Genomic DNA, 24,512 nt, shown 5'->3' with positions numbered 1-24,512 from the left:
CTCATGGATCTGATGGATAGACACCGCGATGTGCTTGAATGTAAAAAAACCGACGCGGTGTCTATCCATGCAAAGAAGAAGACGTGGGAGAAGTTGGCCGATGAGTTCAACAGCAACCACAACGTGCGGCCACGAACGTCGAAGCAGCTCAAAAAATGCTGGGACAATTTGAAAGAAAAGTGGCGCCGTGCGAAAGCTGAAGACACGCGTGAACTCTTCAAAACAGGTGAGCTTTATATTATTCCTCATGTGCCGAAATTGCTCCAACTTGTTTCTCGAGTTCACGAAATGCACGGGAAAACACGGGAGTCGATCGCTGCAGCTGATTTCGAGCGCCGACAACAGCTTGTGCGCGTGCATACAGAACAGTGGCGAGGACGTAGTAAATTCCACACCAGAAATAACGATGCACTGAACTTGGTTGATTGTAACATGAAGGCAAACAAAGGCATTGGGAGTGCGTGCGCTCGTCTGTTTTCTGCGACACACTTGCACGACTGGCAAACTTGCTCGTGTTTAGGTTTCTTGAAGGCTGTCAAAGGACGTATTGCTGTTACAGGAACTCTTCGTTATTGGTTTGCAAAGCATGCAAATGGAGTCATTGGCCGACCGCCGTCATGTAGCTTTGCGTGTAGGCTTGTCGTTTGCCGTAACGAAAAACCAGGAGCAAGCAAAACTTGCCTGCAGCAGTTCATTAGCATGTACACAGTGCCCTGTGTCTATATTTCGTTTGTGCTGGGCTAGCAGGACCCCAAAATGATTTAAGGCAACTACATGATGTGTGCATATGTCTCTGGCAATATTTTCGAAGCAGTTGAATGGAAGAGACATGATTGAAATTTTTAGTCATTGTGAAAATTTGTTAACGCTGATATTTGCCTCTCAAAGGTGGGGGCACTCCGGCGGAAAGCCAAATGAGTGATGAGTTGCGGAGGGTTGGTGCGGTGGCATCACATATGGCCACACGTCTGGCAAACCCCTTCGACAGCGACCGGACGGGGCCTGGAGTGGAGGCCACACCAGCTGTAGCAGCACTGCTGACTTCGTCGCAGCCGGGACGAAGCACTGATGCAGATGGTGGGTATAAGTTAATCTGAAATAGTCGATCTAGGCTAATTATTTTGGAAACCAGATTTGGTAATACAGAAAGGCACCAAATGAGTTGTTGCAGGTGGCTAATGAACAACTTGTTTTGTATTCCACATTGTACGCAGCAGTATTGCAAGAAACTGAAGCTACTTTTTAATGTCAGAATGCTGACATTACTTTGGCGCATCATGCTGATGAGGTTGTGGCAGTGCAGAATGGGTTTTATTTTGGTACACTACAAGGAATTGTGCATTCATTGGATCTGTCTTGAAGGCTTCCAAAAATGGTTTTGACAGGTGTGTTTGTGCATTACTTCACTGATTTCATGTCACTGTTGCAAACATAAAGTGCTTTTTTTTTACAGTGGAGTGGTTAGGGCCACCAAACTTGTGTGTGCCCAATGTACGGGGCATATAGGTAAATATGCTCTTGCACTGCGTCCAGAAGAAACGTCCTTATCTTATCTGCACTGAACATACGAGAGGGGCCATGCCTTGTGGAGGAAAATGCAAATTGACCATGCAACATCATCTCTTTTGTGTCCTGTACTATCTTAGATAATTGATTAGTTGTGTATGTTCGTGGGTGCATATGCTGTGAAATGTGGTCATGTTTATATTCCACTTGTTGCCACACGCATGTGGAATAGCAAGTAGACTTGATATCAGGCAGACCTCTCTCATGTTCTTGAATTGCTTTATTTTTCTCATGCAATAGTGCCCATAATTGCCTCTGTATTATGTGCCCTCAGCAAGCAATATACACAGGAAGCCTGCTTGTGATGCAAACAAGTGTCAGCACAGACACCGTTTGTCTAGTTAAATATTTTTTATGGCTCATTGAACAGCATGAGTCCCAATATGCGAGTGAGCGACTTGTATGCAAAAGTTTAAATGCAACCGCATAGTTATCACTCACCGTTTCATTCAACCTGCTTCAGCTGGAAGCACCAGCAGGCACATGCTGTATTCTTGTCTGCTCATGGGCTTACATTGTGTCATGCTCTTTAGCACATCCTAATAGCAAGCAGAGTGAAGTATTTTATGCAAAAACATCGCTGCATCCTGCAGCAAGGCAAAACTGCGTATAGCTCACAGTGCATTGGTTGAAGTGGCTAGTAAAAAGTACAAGCATTGTGTAAACGACACTGATATCAACTATGATTCTAACAACTTTGCAGATGCCGACATGCAGTGTGACGACTTGTGGCAATGGGAGTTGCCACACACCCAAGATGAAGTGGCCATGGACGATCCAGCGCCACAAAGTGGTGAAGCTGCTCGGCCAGTTAGCCATCAAGCAACTCGGCCAGCATCACCCCCAGCTGCAGCTGCGCCAAGTGAAGTTCTGCCAGCTGCTGTGGCAACGGTGCCACCAGCCCGCCGTAAAAGGCGATTAGATGCTAGCGGGCCGTCCAGTTCGAGGGATGACGCCGTGAAGAGCGAGCTCGTTGCTCGGCTTGCTGCCATCTCAAAAGATGCGCAGCAAAAGAGCAAAGAGCACTTTCTTCGCATGAAGGTAACTCGTAAGGACCATGAACTTCGCATGCAGCTCGCTCATGATGAGCATAATGACAGATTGCAGAAAAGAGAGGCAGAACATTCGCAAGTGATGGAAAACTTAAAAGCTAAAAAGGCCCTTATTGAGCTTAAGATAAAGCTTCTGCAAAAACAAAACGAATAAGGCAGAACAAAAATATTTCATATATTGGAAAAAAAAAGGTCTTAACCCTTTGCGGTCCGAAACTTTTACCCACTTTCCGGCTGTTCCGGTCCGAAACTATTTTGCCAGTTTCTGGCGCCGCTAACAAAACCACCAACTGTGGAAGAAAAACTCTCAGGATATTTATTTTTCTCTTGCATTCTGCAGGCAACTCCTCTACCGATATTTGAGCAGCGTGTGATACCGCTCGAAGCATTCTCCTGGGTGCAGGGCAGGGTTGTTACTGCTGGTTTTGCAGAAAAACACCGTTTCCCTCCTGCCTCCGTTTGTTTTTCGATCGCTACAAGCGGCACAGTCCTTGCTGCTTCGGCCTGGGCACTTGTAGATGAAATGGCTCCTCCCATCTAGCATTTCCTCGTACTCCTTCCGCGCAGACGGGCCTCGCTTTTTGGCTCTAGCCCTCACGTCACCCACCAGCTGTAGGGTGAGGTTGCGGCGGTACTGCAGGTGTCGCTGTTCTTTCTCACCATGATTCTGCAGCTGTGTGCGCCTCAACATAAAGCTATTGACAATGGAAACCCGTAGAAGCTTTCAGTAAATGCACCACCGTAAAACGCACGCGGTGAAAATGTGGTCATGCTCTCAGCGAACCGCGCGAACGTGCTGTTGCGCGCGCAAGTGAGAACTCTGGTATCCAGAAGCCGTGCTGTACATTGTGCTGCACCCTAGTGCAAAAAGAAGTAAACTTCAACAAACAAACTTTATTTATCCCTCAAGAGATGGCGCATCATGTATACAAAGAATGCGCACCGGTCGCAGTAAAAAAAAACCGCGCAATTTAACCCCCGAACACCCTTGTCGGGAGCTGCCTGACAGCGGACCGCAAAGGGTTAATGAAAATTTTAAAAATATAGGATTTTATGGTGCCAAAACCACCATCTGATTATGAGGCAGCCGTAGAGGGGGACTCCGAAAATTTTTACCTACTGAGGTTCATTATCATGCCCCTATATCTAAGTAGACGGGCAATTTTGCATTCCACCACCATCACAATGAATTAGCTACTGCAGCTTGGATAGAACCTGTGACGTCAAGCTCACCAGCCCAACACCATAGCCACTGAACTACTGCCAGTTTATTTACGTAGTAGTCGTGCTCTCTCGTTATCCTCGCACTGTATTTGCAGCGTCAGCGCATGATTTGGTTGAAAAATGGCAATTATAGATGTCAGTGTCGTTTTGCTGCCATTCAGAAACAGCTTCGTGTGAAGTTCATGGTCATCACGAGTAAACTTCATGCTTCAGAAATTTGGACCACCTGGGGTTCTTTAACGTGCACCTAAATCTAAGTACACGGGTGTTTTCGTATTTCGCCCCCATCGAAATGCGGCCGCCGTGGCCTTTGATACAATTATTCTGGGAAACACAGGCATGATGTTTGCTACCACCAATTTCAAAGGCTTTGTACACGGTAATCACGTGCAACAGTGTTGAATCGATTGAAAAAGACAACTAGCACTGAAACGTGCTGTTGTGAAATTTTAATGACATTGTGCCTGTAAAAAACAAGCAAACGTTAGGTAGCTCCTGCATTCGTAACATTCAGAAGTGCATGACATCTCTTCATGGGGAAGTAGCATATTTAATCGTCATAAATGGTCTTGAATTTGGTGACAGTTGTGCGCAATTAGTGCAGAGTTGTATGCTATCAGTGCAGATAGTTACAAAAGGGTACGACAACAAGCAAACCTTACATTGCTGATGATAAGCAGTGCACAACTGCCAACTGTGCATATTAGTTTATAATCATTCTGCTACAAAATACTGCATTTACGAAGGTTGTCGCAGTTGAGGTTGTGCTTCACCGTGAGCTTGCCAAATGAGAGGAAGGGCCAAGCAGAGTGCGGGCAATCAGTGCTGCTGTGTTGCTCATGCTGCATATGTATGTGTAACATGCGAGTGTTGGTGGCGCGGCGCCATGTATTTGATAGACCAATCTTTGGGAGGACTTGAGAAGAGGCGATGTTATATGCTTCTTTTAACTGTTTTACTTTTCACTTTTGTTTTTTGGACGAGTTCAATTTCGCTTTAGGTTCATTGAACCTTATGAACCACCCTTATGAAGTTTTTGCTGACCTAGGCAGTGTTACCTGTGTAGTGAAGAAGAGGAAGAAGTGCTCTTGCGTCTGTCGCTGTGCGCACCATCAGCGTTCGTGGACTGCCTCGATTGCGTGAGACGTCTAATAAATCGTCATATCCCATTTGGTGGAAGGTGCTGCAATCCCCGACCTCACCCTGGAACTTCGCAGCCGAACGTTGCCGACTGCTTCAGCCGCTACCATGCTCGAGCCTACCGACAATCTGCCTGCAGCTTCCGCCGCGCCCATCATTTGCGGCGCCGTCCAGTGGCAGCGGGACCCCCCCGTCTTTAGCGGAGCCGGTGAGACTGACGTGGAAGATTGGCTCTCTACCTATGAGCGCGTCAGTGAGAACAACAAGTGGGATGACCCGACGAAGTTACGTTCCGTCATCTTCTATCTTGCTGACGTTGCGAACCTCTGGTTCCGCAATCATGAGTGGGACCTCCAAACCTGGTCCGCTTTCAAGGCAGCATTCACGGAAGTCTTCGGCCGCCCAGCCTTACGAAAGCTCCGTGCTGAACAGCGTCTACGCCAGCGCGCTCAACAGCCCGGCGAGACCTACACCAGCTACATAGAGGATGTCGTCGATATTTGCGCCCGCGTCGATTCTACCATGAGTGAAGAGGACAAGGTGAAGCACATCCTCAAGGGCATCGAGGACGACGCATTTCAAATGCTTCTCGCGCGAAACCCTTCATCTGTCGCAGCTGTCGTCACTCTTTGCCAGAGCTTCGATGAGCTGCGTCGCCAGAGGGTCCTTGCGCGCAGCGCTGTTGCACCCGGCCACTCTCTCTCGGGCCTCGCGCTTCCCTCCAACTACTCGCCAGAATCCTCACTCTCCGTTCAGATTAAGGATTTTATTCGTGAGGAGGTGGCGCGCCAACTGTCTATGCTGCCTCTCAGCGATCGACCCCTACAGCCTGACACATCTCTGGCCGCTCCCATTAGGAGAGCCATTCGCGAGGAACTTGCCGACTCGCTACCTTTGGCTCAACCATGTCCTCCCGTGGCGGCACCTCTGAGCTATGCCGCAGTCGCAGCGCGACCTGCGCCGCCGACATTCGCATTTCCTGCGACAGTGCGACCTCAAGCAGTGCCAACTCCCGTGTCGCCTCCTATTCCGCCTCGAAGCCAAGTTCAGAACCCTTGGCGCACACGCGACAACCGACCCATATGTTTCGCTTGCGGTTTCGCCGGCCATGTCGCGCGCTTCTGCCATCGTCGCATGCCACCTACTAACCCTTCAAGCAACTACGTCGTCTACTTACTTCGCCGCCGATTCTTCGACACTACGATCCGACAGCGCCCACAGAGCTACACACGGACGCCAGTGGCATCGGACTTGGTGCAGTCCTAGCGCAACGGAAAGACGGCTACGACGAGTACGTCGTCGCATATGCGAGTCGCACTTTAAAGAAGGCAGAAGCCAACTACTCTGTCACAGAGAAAGAGTGCTTGGCCATTATTTGGGCTCTCGTCAAATTTCGTCCATACCTATATGGTCGCCCTTTTGACATTGTTACCGACCACCACGCCCTTTGCTGGCTGTCCTCATTGAAAGATCCGTCAGGTCGCCTCGGCCGCTGGGCACTTCGCTTACAAGAATATAACATCCGCGTTGTCTACCGATCGGGCAGAAAGCACTCCGACGCCGATGCGCTTTCCCGATCACCGCTACCTTCCGATGTGGCTTCAGTGTCAACGCCCTTCGCATCCATGTCGACGATCAACGTCGCTGATATGCCGGCCGAGCAGCGTAAGGATCCCCTGCTTTCAACTATGCTGAATTTCCTCCACGATCCATCCGTCACACCCTCTTCTCGAACACTTCGTCGCCAAGCCGCTCACTTTGCTGTCCACGACAACGTCCTTTACCGCAGAAATGATTTGCCTGATGGTCGCAAATGGCTGCTTGTGATACCACGACACATGCGTACTGACATATGCGCTTATTTCCATGCCGCTCCTCATAATGGTCACGCCGGCGTTCTGAAAACGTACACTCGGCTGAGGCAACGTTTCTACTGGCACGGCATGTATCACTTCGTGCGCCAGTACGTACGCGCTTGCACGGCGTGCCAAAGGCGTAAAATTCAACAGCGCCCTCCTGGCGAGTTACAGCCGCTCCCCTGCCCGGCCCGGCCATTTGATCGTGTCGGCATAGACCTATACGGGCCACTTCCCTACAGTTCCTCGGGTAACCGATGGATAATTGTAGGCGTCGACCACTTGACGCGCTACGCCGAGACTGCCGCACTTCCGGCGGCTTCTGCGCGTGACGTTGCCTTCTTCATCTTGCGGAACTTCATTCTTCGACATGGAGCACCACGCGAACTGCTCAGCGACCGGGGGCGTGTGTTCCTGTCCGAAGTAATACAAGCCCTTCTCGCTGCATGCAGCATCGTTCACCGCAAGTCTACCGCCTACCACCCGCAAACGAACGGCTTGACAGAGAGGTTCAACCGCACACTCGGTGACATGTTGACTATGTACGTTGCCTCGGACCACAGTAACTGGGACACTCTTTTGCCATTCGTAACGTATGCCTATAATACCGCCACACAAGCTACCACTGCCTTTTCGCCATTCTTTCTGTTATATGGCCACGAGCCCTCGTGTACAATGGACACCCTGCTCCCATACCGACCCGACGCTTCTGAATGCACGCCAGTGTCTGAAGCCGCCAAATACGCAGAGGACTGTAGGCAGCTCGCCCGTACCCTTACGACCGCCGCCCAAGGTCGCCAAAAGCTGCGGCATGACAGTAACGTGCCTACACCACATTTTCCGCCTGGTTCCCTTGTTTGGTTGTGGATCCCACCTCACAGCCCTGGCCTTTCAACCAAACTTCTTGCACGCTATGATGGTCCCTACCGCGTCATCGACCGTACCTCGGCTGTTAACTACGTTGTCGAGCCTGTGACGCCATCACACGACCTTAGACATCGCGGACGTGACACGGTTCATGTCAGCCGACTTCAGCCATACTATGACCCCCTGATCCTACCTACGCCATAGGTCGCCAGGATGGCTCATCTTCTCTCCTGGGGGCCATTGTAGTGAAGAAGAGGAAGAAGTGCTCTTGCGTCTGTCGCTGTGCACACCATCAGCGTTCGTGGACTGCCTCGATTGCGTGAGACGTCTAATAAATCGTCATATCACACCTGTCCATATTTGTGTCATTTGACAAGCTAAGTGAAATATAAGAGTACTGGTTGGATTCTAGTTAGGGTCACAAACAAAACTGCGCTGCATTCTGTGTTTCGCTCTAGCGCTTAACCTCTGTACCTGGCGTCCACCAGTTGAAGCTGCCTACTTATCTATTTTTGTTTGATAAAAAGGAATATGATGATGATGAAAATGTATTTATTGGAATATAAAGTGCAATACAAAGTTTACATGCATTTATGAAAAATAATTTGCTATAATACGAGAGCGAGTTCTGAAGCCATTGGAGTCTTGAATTGCCATCTGCGGCTGTCCATTCGGCAAAGTTGGTGTAGGCTGTTGAACACTGGGTGCAGTGTGGGGCTGTACATTCGGAGGGCATGGGTCATGTAGAATTCTGCTAAGGTTGTGAAGCGCCGCACATGCAGTGATTACTATGAGTGAGGTGTCTGTGTCAATTTGCAGCTTCATCTGAAGGCACGGGAACCTCCTCTTCCAAATTCCAAACACACGTTCCACGCTGTTTCTTGTTTTTGCTTGCGACTTGTTGTACCTGAAAAAATAACTGCATTATTTCTCTTTGCCTTTATGTGTGTTGTTCGCAATCTGTGAATACAGTGGCACAGATCAAGGTTAGGAATTGCGTTTGATGTTACATGACGTGCTATTTTCATTCTTTTAGACAGATTTCGCTTTTGACTAACGTTGCACGTTGGGCTTGTTGGTATGTCATGATGAAGGCAAAAGGCGTAGTGCATCAGAAACGGGACACAAGAAGAAGAAGAACACAGAAAACACACGTTTGGCACCAAATGTGTGTGTTGTCTGTGTTCTTCTTCTTGTGTGTTTCTGATGCACTGCGCCTTTTGCCTTCGGTTTTGAGTTTAGAGCTTTTGAAATGAATCGCAAAAACATTCTTGAAAATGAGCAAATAAAAAGTGTTTCAATTCTGTGATGGCTCTTGTCTAACCTTGCATGTTCAGATATGTTGCTTTGCCTGCAGGAGCTTTTAAGTTTCTCAGGACACGCTTTCTTCTTCAAAATAATTTCGATATTCTGCTACACTGCTTCATAGAAATTAAAAACTATCTTGCCTGTACTCTGGGGTGCCTTGGGCAGGATCCTTGAGAGGAGTCATCAGATATGACCTGCAGGCATAGCCCATGTCTCCGAGAAGAATACCGGGGATGGCACCCGTCTCGTACAGCACTCTGGCGCGGCTGCTGTCGAAAATTCTGCTATCGTGGGCAGACCCTGGCCAGCTAGCCACTACATCATAAAATTGTAGGTCGGGCCCCGTGATTCCCTGCAAAATGGCAACTTCGTTAATAAAGGCGATATCCAAAATGCAATTACACATAGAGAAAATTCTGTAGAGGTGAACATTTTACCGTGGCAGCACAATGTGAACCGATTGACTGGTTGTAGACTTTTTGTCATAAGTAAAGCACTACCATAACGCTCATATTAATTGTTCAATATGCACGAACACACTTGTTGAAACGTCAAGAAACCAGAGTACTAAAATAAAAGTAGATGCTACAATACTTTTGTCATTGTCAAAGTGTAGCTCTGTGGTATGGTTATGCAGTTGAATCTCGATTACAAGATCATGACCGATACGAATTTTTGGCAAGTCCCGGCCCAAGTACATCAGCCTACAACGTGCTAAATTTCGGATGTTGCAAACCGCTTGTCGCAAACCGCCGTCGCGTGATCTCTGGCGGTACGTGCGAGCGTGTATAATTAAGGAACGCGTGTCACCTTTCACCAAAATACATGACGCAGTCTTCGCATAACAACGCAGTATCCCGACAAAGCCGACTTTAGCGATTATAAGCTTGCCGAATTTTCAGGTGTCCTTGCTCTCGTTGCATTAATCTAAGACAGAATTTTTTTTCTTGCGATGTCCCAAAATACACACATAATCGAGATTATACTGGATCAAAATACGAGGCGCTGCGATTTCATGGGAACTACGTTTTCCGATGCTGAGCAAGAACTTGCCGGTTCAAGTGGTGGCCGCGGTAGTTGTCGATGAGGACCGCGACATAGGTGGAGGTTAAGGTTACCCTCATAGCAAATTCGAAGCTTCGACAATTGTAGCACAGATGTATACTGGCGGTGTGAAACCGCGTCGTAAATTAGCGGGGTGATTTACTTGTTGTTACGTCTGTTACATATACAAAAACGTACTACGAGCTGCATTATGTACCGCTTCTGTTTGCGTATTAAACCACCACTGCAATATTTGTAACGAGCACTCACCTGAACATTTATCGAAAAGTATCCTTTCCGGTTGCGGTACACCTCGGCGTGGTCACCACCGGGGCTCTTAATTGGCATCATGGGTGCAATCAATGCACCCACTCACACCGGGAAACTTGCCTATTCTATAGAAATCTTGCATTACACCGCTCATTTTTGAAGCGGCGGGAAATTGCACAAGCACAGGAAATAGGCTTCTGGCGATCATAGTCGATACGCGTTCGATTACCCGTGACACTGTCGGCTGTGAAACATTCACTAGGTCGCCGGTCACAATTTGGAACGTGCCGGCTCCATAGAAGCGCAGTGTGATGAGCAGCTTCAGGAGAGGCGGCACAGGGAACCCACGTCCATCGGTGTTCTCCCGCAGAGGCAGCCTATCGAGCAGCTGCTGCACGGTCCTTTTTGTAAATCGATAACGGCACAAAAACTCGTAGTCGTCGTACACTTCCATGGGATTCAAGCGATCCCTGAGCACTCGCCGTGGCGGTGACGCGTATGAAAAGGCTGCCCCACGCATTAGTTCCTCACGACGCTCCAGATAGTTAACGAACTCCGCGAAGTTGTCGTCCATCGCCGCCATTTTGTTTGTTTACAAGGGAGCGTTAAGGTAGGTCGGAGGCTACCTTAACTAGAGTGTACTAGATAATGGTCGAGTGGGCCGAACGGCGCTCTCCCGCTGAGGCGCCGCGTGTGGAAAAATATTGCGAGGGCGCTGCGAGCGAACTGGATTGGGGCGGAGACGCGCTCCGCGGCATGTTCAACGCACTTTCGCTGCGGGCGCCGAGGCCGATTGCGCATAGTACGCTCTTAAAATAGTGCTTTATTTCAACTGCAAATTTATGTTTACACCATCTTGCCAAACATATATATTTGAGGCATGGATTATACAACGCGTCGTCTTCAGTTTTGCTGTCGTTGTCAAGCGCGTCGTCTGCTAGCGAGCGCGCGTTCGCTACGCGGACGCTGGCGGAGCCCAGTTTTTCTCGCAGAACATCTGTGTAGTACATTTGTTTTTATGTTTTAGTTGCTTTGGTGCGCTCATGACTCTTGACGGCGGGTACCAAAGGTAGTTTCATTCAAGTGAACCATTGTTTTTAACACTGTCTTCTAAAAGCAACTGGCATCTCTGCAACATGAAGCTACGTACGAAAATTTTATTATTGATAGCGTGTCATTTTACGCGCGCTTCTTGTCGGTGGATATTGATCAGGAACAATGATCGAAGAAAACAATATTAAAGTGAAATAAACCAGGTTTATTAGCTGCGTGGCGCGAAGAATGACCGATGTATTTCTACGTAATTAATTCAAAGGGTACATTGAGAATGGAACAAATGGTACAGTGAGAACTCCCGACCGTGCACGTTTGCATACGAAACACACGTATTAGTGGATACTGCACATAAAACTCTCATTCGCAGAAATAATATTCACAGCAGGCAATTAAAACTATATATATATATATATATATATATATATATATATATATATATGAAAGTGTTATTGCTATGCTGTACGACGCCGAACAGTCGTTTCCGTACGAATGTAACGCATAACCGCACTATTGCAGTCTCAAGGGTGAGAGACCGATGCAAGTGCGGACTGTTATTCTGAATGATTGTGCTGCCGGAGAGTTGTGGCTGTTGCGCAGAGGCGCAGTTCCTGAGAAAATTAACGCAGGGGTGTTAATAAGTCCGGCTAATAAGCTGCTAATAAGCCCTGCTAATAAGTGTAATAAGCTGTCATTCAATATAAATGCCCCGTTTTGGGGCAGCCTGTAAATCTGCTAACTTGATTCAGGCAAGGAAAACTTTTTTTTTAGTCTCACCATCTTTGCAACCCATTAAAACTAGGTGCCCCATGTGGTACCACACTTATCTTCTTGAACGAACGCAGCAGATCTACACATATCTGTACGTGTATGTGAGGTATGCCGTTTGTCTAATTGCTTCATTATTGTCGTTATGATAGTGTGTCGAATAACTGAAAGCAGCCGTTTATAATATACAAGCTGCTTAGTTGAGCGGACAAACATTTGGGAATGGCATTACATTTATGTATGAAATATAGGATAAGCGTAACATGTTTTTCTCGGAAATCAGACTCGAGAATAATTTATTTTGTTTACACTCCTAGCAAAAAGACGAAGAACGCAGCCACCTGTCTTTTTTTTTTAATTCAAACAAATTTGTGGGTTTTACGTGGCAAACCACGATATGAGTATGAGGCACCCGATTTGGATTTCCCCACCTGGGGCTTTTTAACGTGCACCTAAATAGAAGTACACGAGTGTTTTCCATTTGTTCCCATCGAATTCCGCGACGGATTGAACCCGCGAGCTCCAGTTTAGCAGCGCAACGCCGTATATCCACTATACCGGGTGTTCGAAATTAAGGTTTAGGGGATTTTTAAAAATCTCCTGTGGCAGTTAGCACCATTCTCATTGATGAGCTGGGTTATTCGAAGAGGCGGACATTAGTAGCACGAGAATCGAAACACCTATTCAACTTATTAACAAAATTGATTAATGAACTTCTTAGTTAATTACTTTACGACACATATTGCAATTTACGAATTGTAGCCGGTGAGGTTGCAAAACGCATCCACTTGAAATGAATTTCCAGAATGACACCAGAATGACACCGACCGCGATAAATGACCCCGTACCCATTACTCCGCATTCTGTTACGCGAGTAAGGCGGAAACTTGAATAGAATGTTGCGCTGCAGTTTTTTTTTTTTTTTCAATAACAATGCTTCCCGTAAATCTGAGTACCCGCCGCGGGGGCTCAGTTAGCTAAGGCGTTGCGCTGCTGAGGACGAGTTCGCGGAATCGAATCCCGGCCGCGGCGGCCGCATTTCGATGGAGGCGAAATGCAAGAAGCCCGTGTGCTTGCGTTGTAGTGGACGTTAATGAACCCCAGGTGGTCAAAATTAATCCGGAGCCCTGCACTATGGCGTGCCTTATAATCAGAACTGGTTTTGGTACGTAAAAAACCCCAAAAGAAGAAAGAAATCTGAGTACAAGGTGCCGGATGGGGCAGATATGCTTTACTTGTTTGAAGCGGCAAGCAGGAAGGTTACATATGTTTCTCCGTTTGCGTTCCGCAAGACCTACTGATCGAAAACTATATGCGGAACAATACACACGAGAGATACATGCTGCTTGAAGAACGAGAAAAATATTTGTTCTCCAAAGGGAACCGTACAATAACATAGTAGAATGAAAGCCGACACTGCGGCCGCAATGCACGGGCAATCACCGAGCGGCATTAAAAAATAAAATGAAGAGAAAGAAAGGCATTTGTGCTTAAGACATATATACATGTCATATTCGATTATGAACACCATTTGAGAGGTCTGAACGCAAATACCAGCACGCGAAGTAGTGCGATTGACCCTGCCGAGCAGTATCGCCAGCAGTTTCCAACGGCGCGACCTTGATGCGTCCCAATCCAGTTCGATCGCAGCGCCGCCACAGTATTTTTCCACGTCGGGCGCCTCACTGCAAAGCATGCGCCGCCCCAGCCGCTCGTCCCACTCGACCATATTCTAGTACACTCTACCTTAACCAAGCCTTACTTATCACGGCGATAAGTACGAGAAAAGTTCTGCGATAAGTACAAGGTTGGTTCTTGAAACGCGTTAAGGGCTGTTCGCTGACTTAAGTCGTAAGTATAAGTATAAGTTTGGTTTGTGAATACGGCGGTAAGTCAGTCCTAGCCCTGACTCACATCAAAGTCTGGCCACCCTAGATTTGGACTAACTGCATCGCAATGCAGAAATGCGGGTTCTTACGGACCATCGGTTTGCAGCTCCTCTCATCGAGTCCACGTCGTGTTCGTTCGGAGTGTCGCTGGTGCCGTAAGTGCCGACGACTTGCGGTTCCGTCGACCTGACCGAGTACGTGGCTCGTGCCCCAGTAGCCGCCACTGACGTGTCAATTGCCTGGTTAGGCTTAACGAAGCGTTCTTCACCCTCCGTCGATCTGCGTGGCGACCCGGTGTCGCGGCGATTATCGTTGACCGGGCTCGGCCGAGGAAGTGGGGTTCTTGCAAAGAAGACCGGAACCACCGTGAGCAGCAGCAGCCGGTCCCAGGAGCCTCGCCCAGACGTCTCCGAGGTCTACAGCCACGCCTGGGCCTTGCCAGCGTCACGAGCTTCGTGGCTGGGCTCTCCGCACTCCCGTCATCAGAGCATAGTTGACGAAGTGACCTTCCAGTCCAAGAGCCACGTCTATAATGCTGCTTTGTTGCTTTTCCCTCGCGTGATTGCACGTCGGTTCGCGTGCCTTGAGCGCTCGCGGTGGTTTCGAACACTCTGCGATCTACTTAGTTCTCGTGTGCCGCCGGCATCTGAATCATGACAGTAAACTATTACAAAGCAGTCTTTTTACACTGCTGAAGATTTCATTAAAGTTGCGAGCATTACCAGATATATCTTTAAGGAAGCATTAAAGAGGAACACCAAATTCGTTCAGACTAATAAAGCATTCTTGAAAGCCCTGTATTCAATAATTTTGTGACAATTGGTCACTATTGCAAGCAAATGAAGGCCAACGTTTTATTTCTTACATTTTAGGAATGTATATAATTCATAAAACCCCATCATTCACTACTGCCACACTATAACTTTACTAGAAAAGAAACAGACTTACATTACATACAATATAAAAGCAACAGCGCTAAGTATTACACTCGGGGGCGGATCCAGGTTTTTTCTGAGGGGGGGGGGGGGGGGTCAGCTTCGGTCAATGATGATGATGATGATAGTAGCCTTTCTTATTTACTGAAATCTACCGTTTTTTCTCGCGATAAACCCGCATTTTATACGGCTAGAGCAACACCTGTAGCCCGCCGTGGTGGCTCAGTCAGCTCAGGCGTTGAGCACGAGATCGCGGGATCGAATCCCGGCCGCGGCGGCCGCATTTCGGTAGAGGCGAAATGCAAAAACGCCCGTGTCCTTGCGTTGTAGTGCAGGTTAAAGAACCCCAGGTGGCCAAAATTAATCCGGAGCCTTCCACTACGGCGTGCCCCATAACAGTAGCGCACCCAGGATCTCTGCCAGGGGGGTTGACAGTTTGCCTTAGTTTGCCAATACCATCTAAACAGCCCTAATTTGAGTTTCTTCACGGTAAATTGTAAAAAAATGCGCTTTTTGCGCAAGTTTGCGAGTGTGCAAACGATTGCGCGTCTTTCATGTAAGTTGCAGTACTCAAAAGGCGCAAGGAAAGAAAAAGGGTCAAACAAAAGGGGGGTTAACTCGGCCTCAGGGGGAGGGGGGGGGTTACGACCCCCGAATCCCCCCCCCCGTCGGTGCGCCACTGCCCCATAATCAGAACTCGTTTCGGCACGTAAAACCCCAGAAAGAGGAAGAAGACCTGTGACGAAGCCAGGTATCGGTTTCTCCGAGCTTATAGGAAAAGGACGTTACCCAATACAGCCATGTGCTTGGCGGCTGTGCCTGATAATACAGGATGTTCAAAACTAAGCTTTATGGTTTTTTTAAAATTAGGCACACGCGAAGACCAGCTGTGCAAATAAGTTATGTGGCTAGGGGGGCACAAAGTGAGATGATCATTATCGCTGTGCGCGCCCAATTAACTAAAATTGAACAACTATTTTTTGTTGACTGCAGTAGGTCGGTATGTTTGTATTGAAAACTTAAGAGACAGTCGTGTTTCTACACAGTATCAGTCGGAAGAATTATTCTAGCGTGTTCGTGCTCGGAGATATCCGACTCCAAATCTCAATTGTCGTACTGCGCAGAGTTATCGAGTCGACGCGAGAGCGGCTTATGCTTTGCGTTGCTGTGGAAGGGAGGCATTTTGAACATTTTTAGGGCATTGACATCTTGATGAGTGAAGTGTTGTCATGAGATTTGTATTTCACAACACCAAACTTAAAGCGGCAGTATGGAATATTCGTTAGCATAGCTAAAAGGTTTCTGCTGTTGATGGTGCCGTTGTTACTCTTGATTTCAACAAAACTTACAATACTTGGAAATCAGCAGTCACTTTATTTGCGTAGCCCAGGCAAGGACCATGCCCGGTCGTCTAGTCACGATTACGCACGCGTACTGCCCTCCGGCTTCTCCGCTCGCGCCATTATCTCGGCATGGCAGCTGCCGCCATCTTTACAGGCTGCGCGGTCGCGTGTTACGACAGCGGTTACGGGTTCTTCGATTTTTTTTTTTCACCAGCCGTGAGGGGAAGGGGGACAGTTATCGTCTTTGCCAATGCCTCCGCCTCGTTGTCAGACTAAATGCCGCACGCAACAGCGGTGTCACATCAGGGAGGAGCTTTGCGCCGATCCTCACTCTCTTGCAAGTTGCATGCGTAATCATGGGAACACAATTAAAATTTGGAGTTGGATATCTCGGAGCACAGACATGCTAGAAGAATTCTTCCAAGTGAAACTGTGTAGAAACACAACTGCCTTTAACTTTTGAATACAAACGTACACACTTACTGCAGTCAATAAAAAGTTAATTATTCGATTTTAGTTAATTTGGCTGCTAACAGCGATAATTATCATCTCACTTTGTGTCCCCCTGGCCACGTAACTTATTTGCGCAGATGGTCTTCACGTGCCTGCCAGTGTCTAATTTTAAGAAAACCATAAAACTTAATTTTGAACACCCGGTATATCTAAGCCTGTATTGTTTCTTAAAATAAAATTTGGGATGATCTTTTGCAGGTTCGTTATAAATGCGTAAGCACGGGTCCGTCTTTGGAGTTCTGTTGGGACACCTTGATTTCCTTAAGAAGATTCTTTGTTTTCGGCTGATACACCTTCGTTTGATTTGGAGGACTAACTCCCCTATTCTCAAACAGCCCTTGACTCGAAGCTCTTCCTCCACTCCACCTTGTTGAGCACAGCGGCTCCTCTCGACTGATAAAGACGCGACAATTCTAAAGAATTCCCGTGAATGATCATGAAGCTCAGTGACAACTTCTTTGGAGGGATGGCGGTGCTATATTTCCTCTTGAGTCGAGGTGTTGCGTTGACTACAGGAACGTTCTTGAATACGGCCGTAACGCTACGCTGCAACGCGGCAACCACTACGCTGGTTGTTTACGATATGCGAATCACCGCGTATGAAGACTCGCGACGCCACCTACAAGAATAACGATGTGGCGTAGTAGCCGAGAGCGCAAGCCAGCGTTTTCATGTTTTGTTTCTCACGCGACGTCACGCGTCGTTTTATCATTGATTGTACCGAATTGAGAATGGAGGAGCCACCTACTGTAGAACAGCATCGCACTCTTTTTTCACACTACAAGGGATGCTACACAATAAAGTTCTTATTTGGAATTTTGCCCAATGGTGCAGTGACTTTGTGTCGGAGGTCGAGCTTCGGACACACACATAACTCTAGAGTGAGGCTTTCTCAATAGAATTGAGCCAGAAGATGTATTAGCCGACAAAGGTTTTCCTGGCATAAAAGCACCAGTGGAAGGGAACAAGGGCATTGTTGTCTTGCCTCCTTTCTCGAAAGAACACATGCAATTTACATATGATGAGCTCCAACAAACTTACCACTTTGCACAGGTGTGCATCCATGTTGAATGAACTATCCAGCATATAAAAATGTTTAATGTTATTAATTTCCGTGCACCTAATGACCTCGTTCCTTATGTGAGTGACATCATGCGCATGTGTTGCATCCTTGTGAATCTGCAACCTCCAATTCTTAACACACAAAAACGTGACCATTCATAGACGTGTAGTAGGATATTGTGCTGCCCATTGTGAATTAAGAAATGAACCTTTTCACACCTTCAGCTTATATGAGGTGTTAATGTACATGCTACGATAAATGAAGAATTTCACGAAAGTTTACTGCTTCATATTGAAACTCTGTGGCGTGCAAAGGTTCATCTTTATCTGTTGTATATGCATTTGCAGGTAATTCAGGACAGCATTAGTCTTTTTACCAATATTTATCACGTATGGAACCATTGCATGAAATCTCAGGCGCATATTGCAAATGGTACTTAATTGTGAGAGCTAGGCTCATCATTGTTTTTATGTACAGATTTTTATGGGAACTATGTTGACTTCGAGGATTTTCACTTTGGCAATAACAGTGGAACATGCCGTAGCCTTCGGCAGAAATGCACATGTGTACTTAAATTGGATGCACATTAGAAAACCCAGGGAGTCAAAAGCTTGGAGGATGCTTAAACTTCGCCTTTAAGGATGGAATGCGATAGCATTTAAAGATCTGACTGCTTCTCGCGCTTCCCAGTAACTGCAGCATATGTAACCGTAACGTTTACCGGGAAGCGCTGGTGGCGAATGCCATGCAAGAAGGCAAGCTTTCTGGCAGAAACACGGCCATTTTAAGTAGTAGGTTTGTGGCCTGTAAGCAACACCAGGCAGATCACTAGCAAGCTACCAATGGCTTTGTGGAACTCATGGACACTTCTCATCAGGTTTGAAACAGGGTTGTACATTGCCTTTTCTCTACATTACCTGTGCGATATCACTGCAGCTGGAGATTTTTTGTTTCTTTCTCCTCAGACAGTGCTTTTAAAGAAAGCTAGTCACTTGCTATAATTCTTTACATATTTGTCCTAACCCAACAAATAATGTTGCTTATCTTTCAGCATTGGCCCAAGACATTTATCCAGAAACCCCGCATTCCAGTTTTAAGAAACAGAATTTGTGCCCAATTTGCGAAAATTCAACTTCATGTTGGTGAAGTTCCTTGTCATGTTTGATAATCTTTTTGGCATCTGTAACCAGTGTATCAGCATTAACTGTGAGCTGTGTTGTGTGCAAGGACGTGATAGCTGTTCTTACATTGCATTTGTGTTTGAGAAGTACAGGATCTCATTGCTTTTATTGACCTTTACGTATCTGCCAAGTCTACTCTACCAAATTTCTGTAACATTTAGAGATTTTACAAAGCTTATGTCAACCTTTATAATAAATTCTGTACGCTGATATGTTTCACTCGTCAGTCTGGGACCTGTTGATGGTAGAAGAATACCAGAGGAACCTGTTTTGCAATAGTTTATTCAGACAAAATGGGCACCCACAAAATCGGTTTCTGTGACCTAAAACCAATGTGTCATCGATAAATCCCTGCCTTTGTTTAAATTATCCTTAAAGTGTGCTTGTGAGACCTTTAAGTGTGGTTGTTTCTCACAGAACATTTTTTCAAGGCAAACCTAAAAAAGGAGATATGTGCCATCTCTACTCTCCCTAGTGTTATGTCGGCAAGATTTTAAAGAATTCTAATGTTGAAAGATTGGCAGGTATTCCTTTATTTTAGGTGAACTTTGATTACATGGCTCTGTTCTCTGAAGATGCCTGTTGGCAGCTGTGTCCTGTGTAATTTTGTTTTCAACTACAACTAAAAATATCACTTATTAGCTTGCACTGAGAACTAAACAAACATCAGTGTGCTTTACGTATTTATATGCATGCATGTCTCATTAACGTGGAAATTTAGATGCCACACACGCACTATATCACATTGAAACGGGTTATCCTTTTGACAGATCTAGTAAAGTCGTGCTCATACACTTGGTTTTAAACTTGCCATTTTTGCTTCTTTAAGAATGAGCCTAGTCTGTTCATCTCAGATGGGACGGTGTCGAATTAAGAGAATTTTAAGAAAACATAGCTCCAGTCTAAAGAAGGCATGTGGCTGGCTCTGCATTGTAGCACACATGGTTGTGAGCCGTTGTTTCAGAAATGCTTTGTTGAGTGGAGATACAGAGATGAACTCACTAGGCTGATTCCTGAAGCAGCAACAAAAGCAAACTTAAAACGAAGTGTATGAGCATGTCTACACTTGTGTTGCCAAAAAATACCTATTTTAGTGCAATATACATGCATATAAATATGAGCACCTGTCTCTAATAAAGCATTTCATGAGAATTGTGAGTGTCTACTTGCCGAGTTACGCATTTAGTGGAGGGCAGAATGATAACACCGACCAAGGTACTTCAAAAAATATGTAAAGTAGAAATATTCCATCTTCGGAATATATTCAGCCAGGAAGCTGTCGTCACGGTCGGCATGAGTTATTGTACTCTGGTTGCTCGAGTAAAGAAAAGGAAAGCATGGTTGAGCATTAATATGTACAACATGAGCTGCACCTGTGTGAAATATGCATGAGTGCTCTTTAGAGTAAGTCGCCCATTTACATAACGGATGTATGGGACAAGGCTAATTTATTTCACATGATCAATAAGTGGACTGTCGCATAGTGAAAATGGACACTTGATCTCGACTAAATGAATCGCGCCGCTGAAATCAATGATGCCATCTGGGCTGCAGCACAACCACGGTTGTTTCACTGATATGACAAGCACAACCTGCAACAAACAAAACATATATGGTTTCCATGCATTGGTGGAAGTTGTACAGATTGGATACCTTATGTATGAGAAGTCCCATAGATATTGAGAGTTCTTCCCTTGAAGTTTCTTCGGTGTTCTTTCCTGCATGCAGAAAATGTTCATAATAACCTGCACTGCAATAAAAATACTGCTAATAAGATGCTTGCGTTTCGCAAACGCTGGTGGAGAATAGTCTTTGCTATCTTTTGCATGTGTGCTTGCAAATTGCTCTCAGCACCTACTGAGAGCAATATATAAAGAAGGAATGGTAGGGAGGCTAATCATAGTGCCCATATAGCTTATTTTAATTCTTACCATATGAAGTTGCAGCTGTAGAGAACTTCGGTGCAGCTACTGCTTCGGCAAGGTGATCAAAATCACTTCCCCTCGTCTTCACCTTGTGGGCACTGGAGCTTGTGAGGTGGATGCGGCACTATTTGTGTCATCTGGAAGGAAACACGTATCAGTTCAAACATGAAACACATCTATTTAAAAATGCGAAGTATATGTTAATAAAAAATTGTCGAACCTGCCCCACGGCAGCCTGGCCCTTGGTGATTGTGGCTATCTCTAATATTTTGGTCAATGCTTTTTTTGACCAATTTTTTGTAGAACATTTTTTCAAGCATAGACATCTTTGACGCCATGTCTTCTCTTTAGAATAAAAGGAGAGGTCGAAGTGACCCTTAGTACACTGTGTAGGCTGCCCTCCTTATCTAGTATCTTTCTTAACATCTCTCGGTCAGAGCTGTCGTCTGCGTCTGCTAGCTGTGCCGTCGCCGACACTTGCACCATGTTCCTGCGTTTCTCGAGCTCCTTAACGGCACAGTTTATACCCGAAAACTTCGAGAAAGGAGCTGTGGGGCTCACCATCTGCAGAATGGGTTTTCGCGAAGGTCGGCCGGACAATTAATCGCATCATTCGGTGGTGAAGTCGCATCACACACCCACGAAAAAAAACGAAAAAAAAGTTTAGCTTTTCTTGCTGTAACCCTTAGTACACTGCGTAGGCTGCCCTCCTTATCTAGTATCTTAACATCTCTCGGTCAGAGCTGTCGTCTGCGTCTGCTAGCTGTGCCGTCGCCGACACCTGCACCATGTCCTTGCGTTTCTCGAGCTCCTTAACGGCACAATTTATACCTGAAAACTTCGAGAAAGGAGCTGTGGGGCTCACCATCTGCAGAATGGGTTTTCGCGAAGGTCGGCCGGACAATTAATCGCATCATTCAGTGGTGAAGTCGCATCACACACCCACGAAAAAAAACGAAAAAAAAAAAGGTTTAGCTTTTCTTGCTGTAACCCTTAGTACACTGTGTAGGCTGCCCTCCTTATCTAGTATCTTAACATCTCTCGGTCAGAGCTGTCGTCTGCGTCTGCTAGCTGTGCCGTCGCCGACACCTGCACCATGTCCTTGCGTTTCTCGAGCTCCTTAACGGCACAATTTATACCTGAAAACTTCGAGAAAGGAGCTGTGGGGCTCACCATCTGCAGAATGGGTTTTCGCGAAGGTCGGCCGGACAATTAATCGCATCATTCAGTGGTGAAGTCGCATCACACACCCACGAAAAAAAACGAAAAAAAAAAGTTTAGCTTTTCTTGCTGTAACCCTTAGTACACTGTGTAGGCTGCCCTCCTTATCTAGTATCTTTCTTAACATCTCTCGGTCAGAGCTGTCGTCTGCGTCTGCTAGCTGTGCCGTCGCCGACACCTGCACCACGTCCCTGCGTTTCTCGAGCTCCTTAACGGCACAATTTATAGCCGAAAACTTCGAGAAAGGAGCTGTGGGGCTCACCATCTGCAGAATGGGTTTTCGCGAAGGTCGGCCGGACAATTAATCGCATCATTCAGTGGTGAAGTCGCATCACACACCCACGAAAAAAAACGAAAAAAAAGTTTGGCTTTTCTTGCTGTAACCCTTAGTACACTGTGTAGGCTGCCCTCCTTATCTAGTATCTTAACATCTCTCGGTCAGAGCTGTCGTCTGCGTCTGCTAGCTGTGCCGTCGCCGACACCTGCACCACGTCCCTGCGTTTCTCGAGCTCCTTAATGGCACAGTTTATACCCGAAAACTTCGAGAAAAGAGCTGTGGGGCTCACCATCTGCAGAATGGGTTTTCGCGAAGGTCGGCCGGACAATTAATCGCATCATTCAGTGGTGAAGTCGCATCACACACCCACGAAAAAAAACGAAAAAAAAAGGTTTAGCTTTTCTTGCTGTAACCCTTAGTACACTGTGTAGGCTGCCCTCCTTATCTAGTATCTTAACATCTCTCGGTCAGAGCTGTCGTCTGCGTCTGCTAGCTGTGCCGTCGCCGACACCTGCACCATGTCCCTGCGTTTCTCGAGCTCCTTAACGGCACAGTTTATACCCGAAAACTTCGAGAAAAGAGCTGTGGGGCTCACCATCTGCAGAATGGGTTTTCGCGAAGGTCGGCCGGACAATTAATCGCATCATTCAGTGGTGAAGTCGCATCACACACCCACGAAAAAAAACGAAAAAAAAAAAAGTTTAGCTTTTCTTGCTGTACCCCTTAGTACACTGTGTAGGCTGCCCTCCTTATCTAGTATCTTTCTTAACATCTCTCGGTCAGAGCTGTCGTCTGCGTCTGCTAGCTGTGCCGTCGCCGACACCTGCACCACGTCCCTGCGTTTCTCGAGCTCCTTAACGGCACAGTTTATACCCGAAAACTTCGAGAAAAGAGCTGTGGGGCTCACCATCTGCAGAATGGGTTTTCGCGAAGGTCTGCCGGACAATTAATCGCATGATTCAGTGGTGAAGTCGCATCACACACCCACGAAAAAAAACAAAAAAAACGTTTAGCTTTTCTTGCTGTAACCCTTAGTACACTGTGTAGGCTGCCCTCCTTATCTAGTATCTTTCTTAACATCTCTCGGTCAGAGCTGTCGTCTGCGTCTGCTAGCTGTGCCGTCGCCGACACCTGCACCATGTCCCTGCGTTTCTCGAGCTCCTTAACGGCACAATTTATACCCGAAAACTTCGAGAAAGGAGCTGTGGGGCTCACCATCTGCAGAATGGGTTTTCGCGAAGGTCGGCCGGACAATTAATCGCATCATTCAGTGGTGAAGTCGCATCACACACCCACGAAAAAAAAACGAAAAAAAAAAGGTTTAGCTTTTCTTGCTGTAGCCCTTAGTACACTGTGTAGGCTGCCCTCCTTATCTAGTATCTTAACATCTCTCGGTCAGAGCTGTCGTCTGCGTCTGCTAGCTGTGCCGTCGCCGACACCTGCACCACGTCCCTGCGTTTCTCGAGCTCCTTAACGGCACAATTTATACCCGAAAACTTCGAGAAAAGAGCTGTGGGGCTCACCATCTGCAGAATGGGTTTTCGCGAAGGTCGGCCGGACAATTAATCGCATCATTCAGTGGTGAAGTCGCATCACACACCCACGAAAAAAAAATGAAAAAAAAGTTTAGCTTTTCTTGCTGTAACCCTTAGTACACTGTGTAGGCTGCCCTCCTTATCTAGTACCCCGCAGGGGCGTCTGCGCAAGCAGGCGTTTGGTGAGTTGCGCCACCACGTACCCGAGCACACGAGGGTTGGACCCTCCCGCGTGTAGCCGTGCGCGGCTTAGCCGTGTCCGGGGAAAGGGGGATCCTGGGGGTTGAGCCGATGCCGGGTGCTTGGACCTTTACGGCCCCCCGGCGGAGGCAACACACTCCTTTGGCCTCTGCTTCACGTAGACGGCACCCTCGGACTGACCCACCCGGGGGAAATCGGTAGTTGCCTTTTCCTGTCTCTCTCTCCAATCTTCGTCTTTCTCTCTCGCCTTTTCATCTTTCCTGTCTTCTACTATCTTCTAT

At 46.9% G+C, this 24,512-nt stretch overlaps 1 protein-coding gene and 1 pseudogene across 1 annotated transcript; one reads left to right on the top strand and one right to left on the bottom strand.

The window, feature by feature from the left end:
• The first annotated feature begins 528 nt into the window (after positions 1–528).
• On the top strand, positions 529–2,968 carry LOC125941953 (uncharacterized). Its single transcript, XM_049659835.1, has 2 exons — positions 529–1,077; positions 2,270–2,968. Exons 1-2 carry the CDS (start codon positions 915–917, stop codon positions 2,770–2,772), a joined length of 666 nt encoding a protein of 221 aa, XP_049515792.1. The 5' UTR covers positions 529–914; the 3' UTR covers positions 2,773–2,968.
• A 4,704-nt stretch (positions 2,969–7,672) lies between these two features.
• LOC119435433 (putative nuclease HARBI1) lies at positions 7,673–13,997 on the bottom strand (annotated as a pseudogene).
• Between the last annotated feature and the right edge of the window lie 10,515 nt (positions 13,998–24,512).

This window comes from Dermacentor silvarum, unplaced genomic scaffold (genome assembly GCF_013339745.2).
Source record: "Dermacentor silvarum isolate Dsil-2018 unplaced genomic scaffold, BIME_Dsil_1.4 Seq701, whole genome shotgun sequence".
Taxonomy (NCBI): Eukaryota; Metazoa; Arthropoda; class Arachnida; order Ixodida; family Ixodidae; genus Dermacentor; species Dermacentor silvarum.
The sequence above is the reverse complement of the archived record's forward strand: the minus strand, read 5'-3'. Positions and strand labels throughout refer to the sequence as shown.

Excerpts from the sequence above, each read along its gene's own strand:
- LOC125941953 (XM_049659835.1), top strand. The coding sequence starts at position 915 with ATGAGTGATGAGTTGCGGAGGGTTGGTGCGGTGGCATCACATATGGCC. Across the intron at positions 1,078-2,269 it reads ACGAAGCACTGATGCAGATG|ATGCCGACATGCAGTGTGAC; the intron begins GTGGGTATAAGT and ends ACAACTTTGCAG.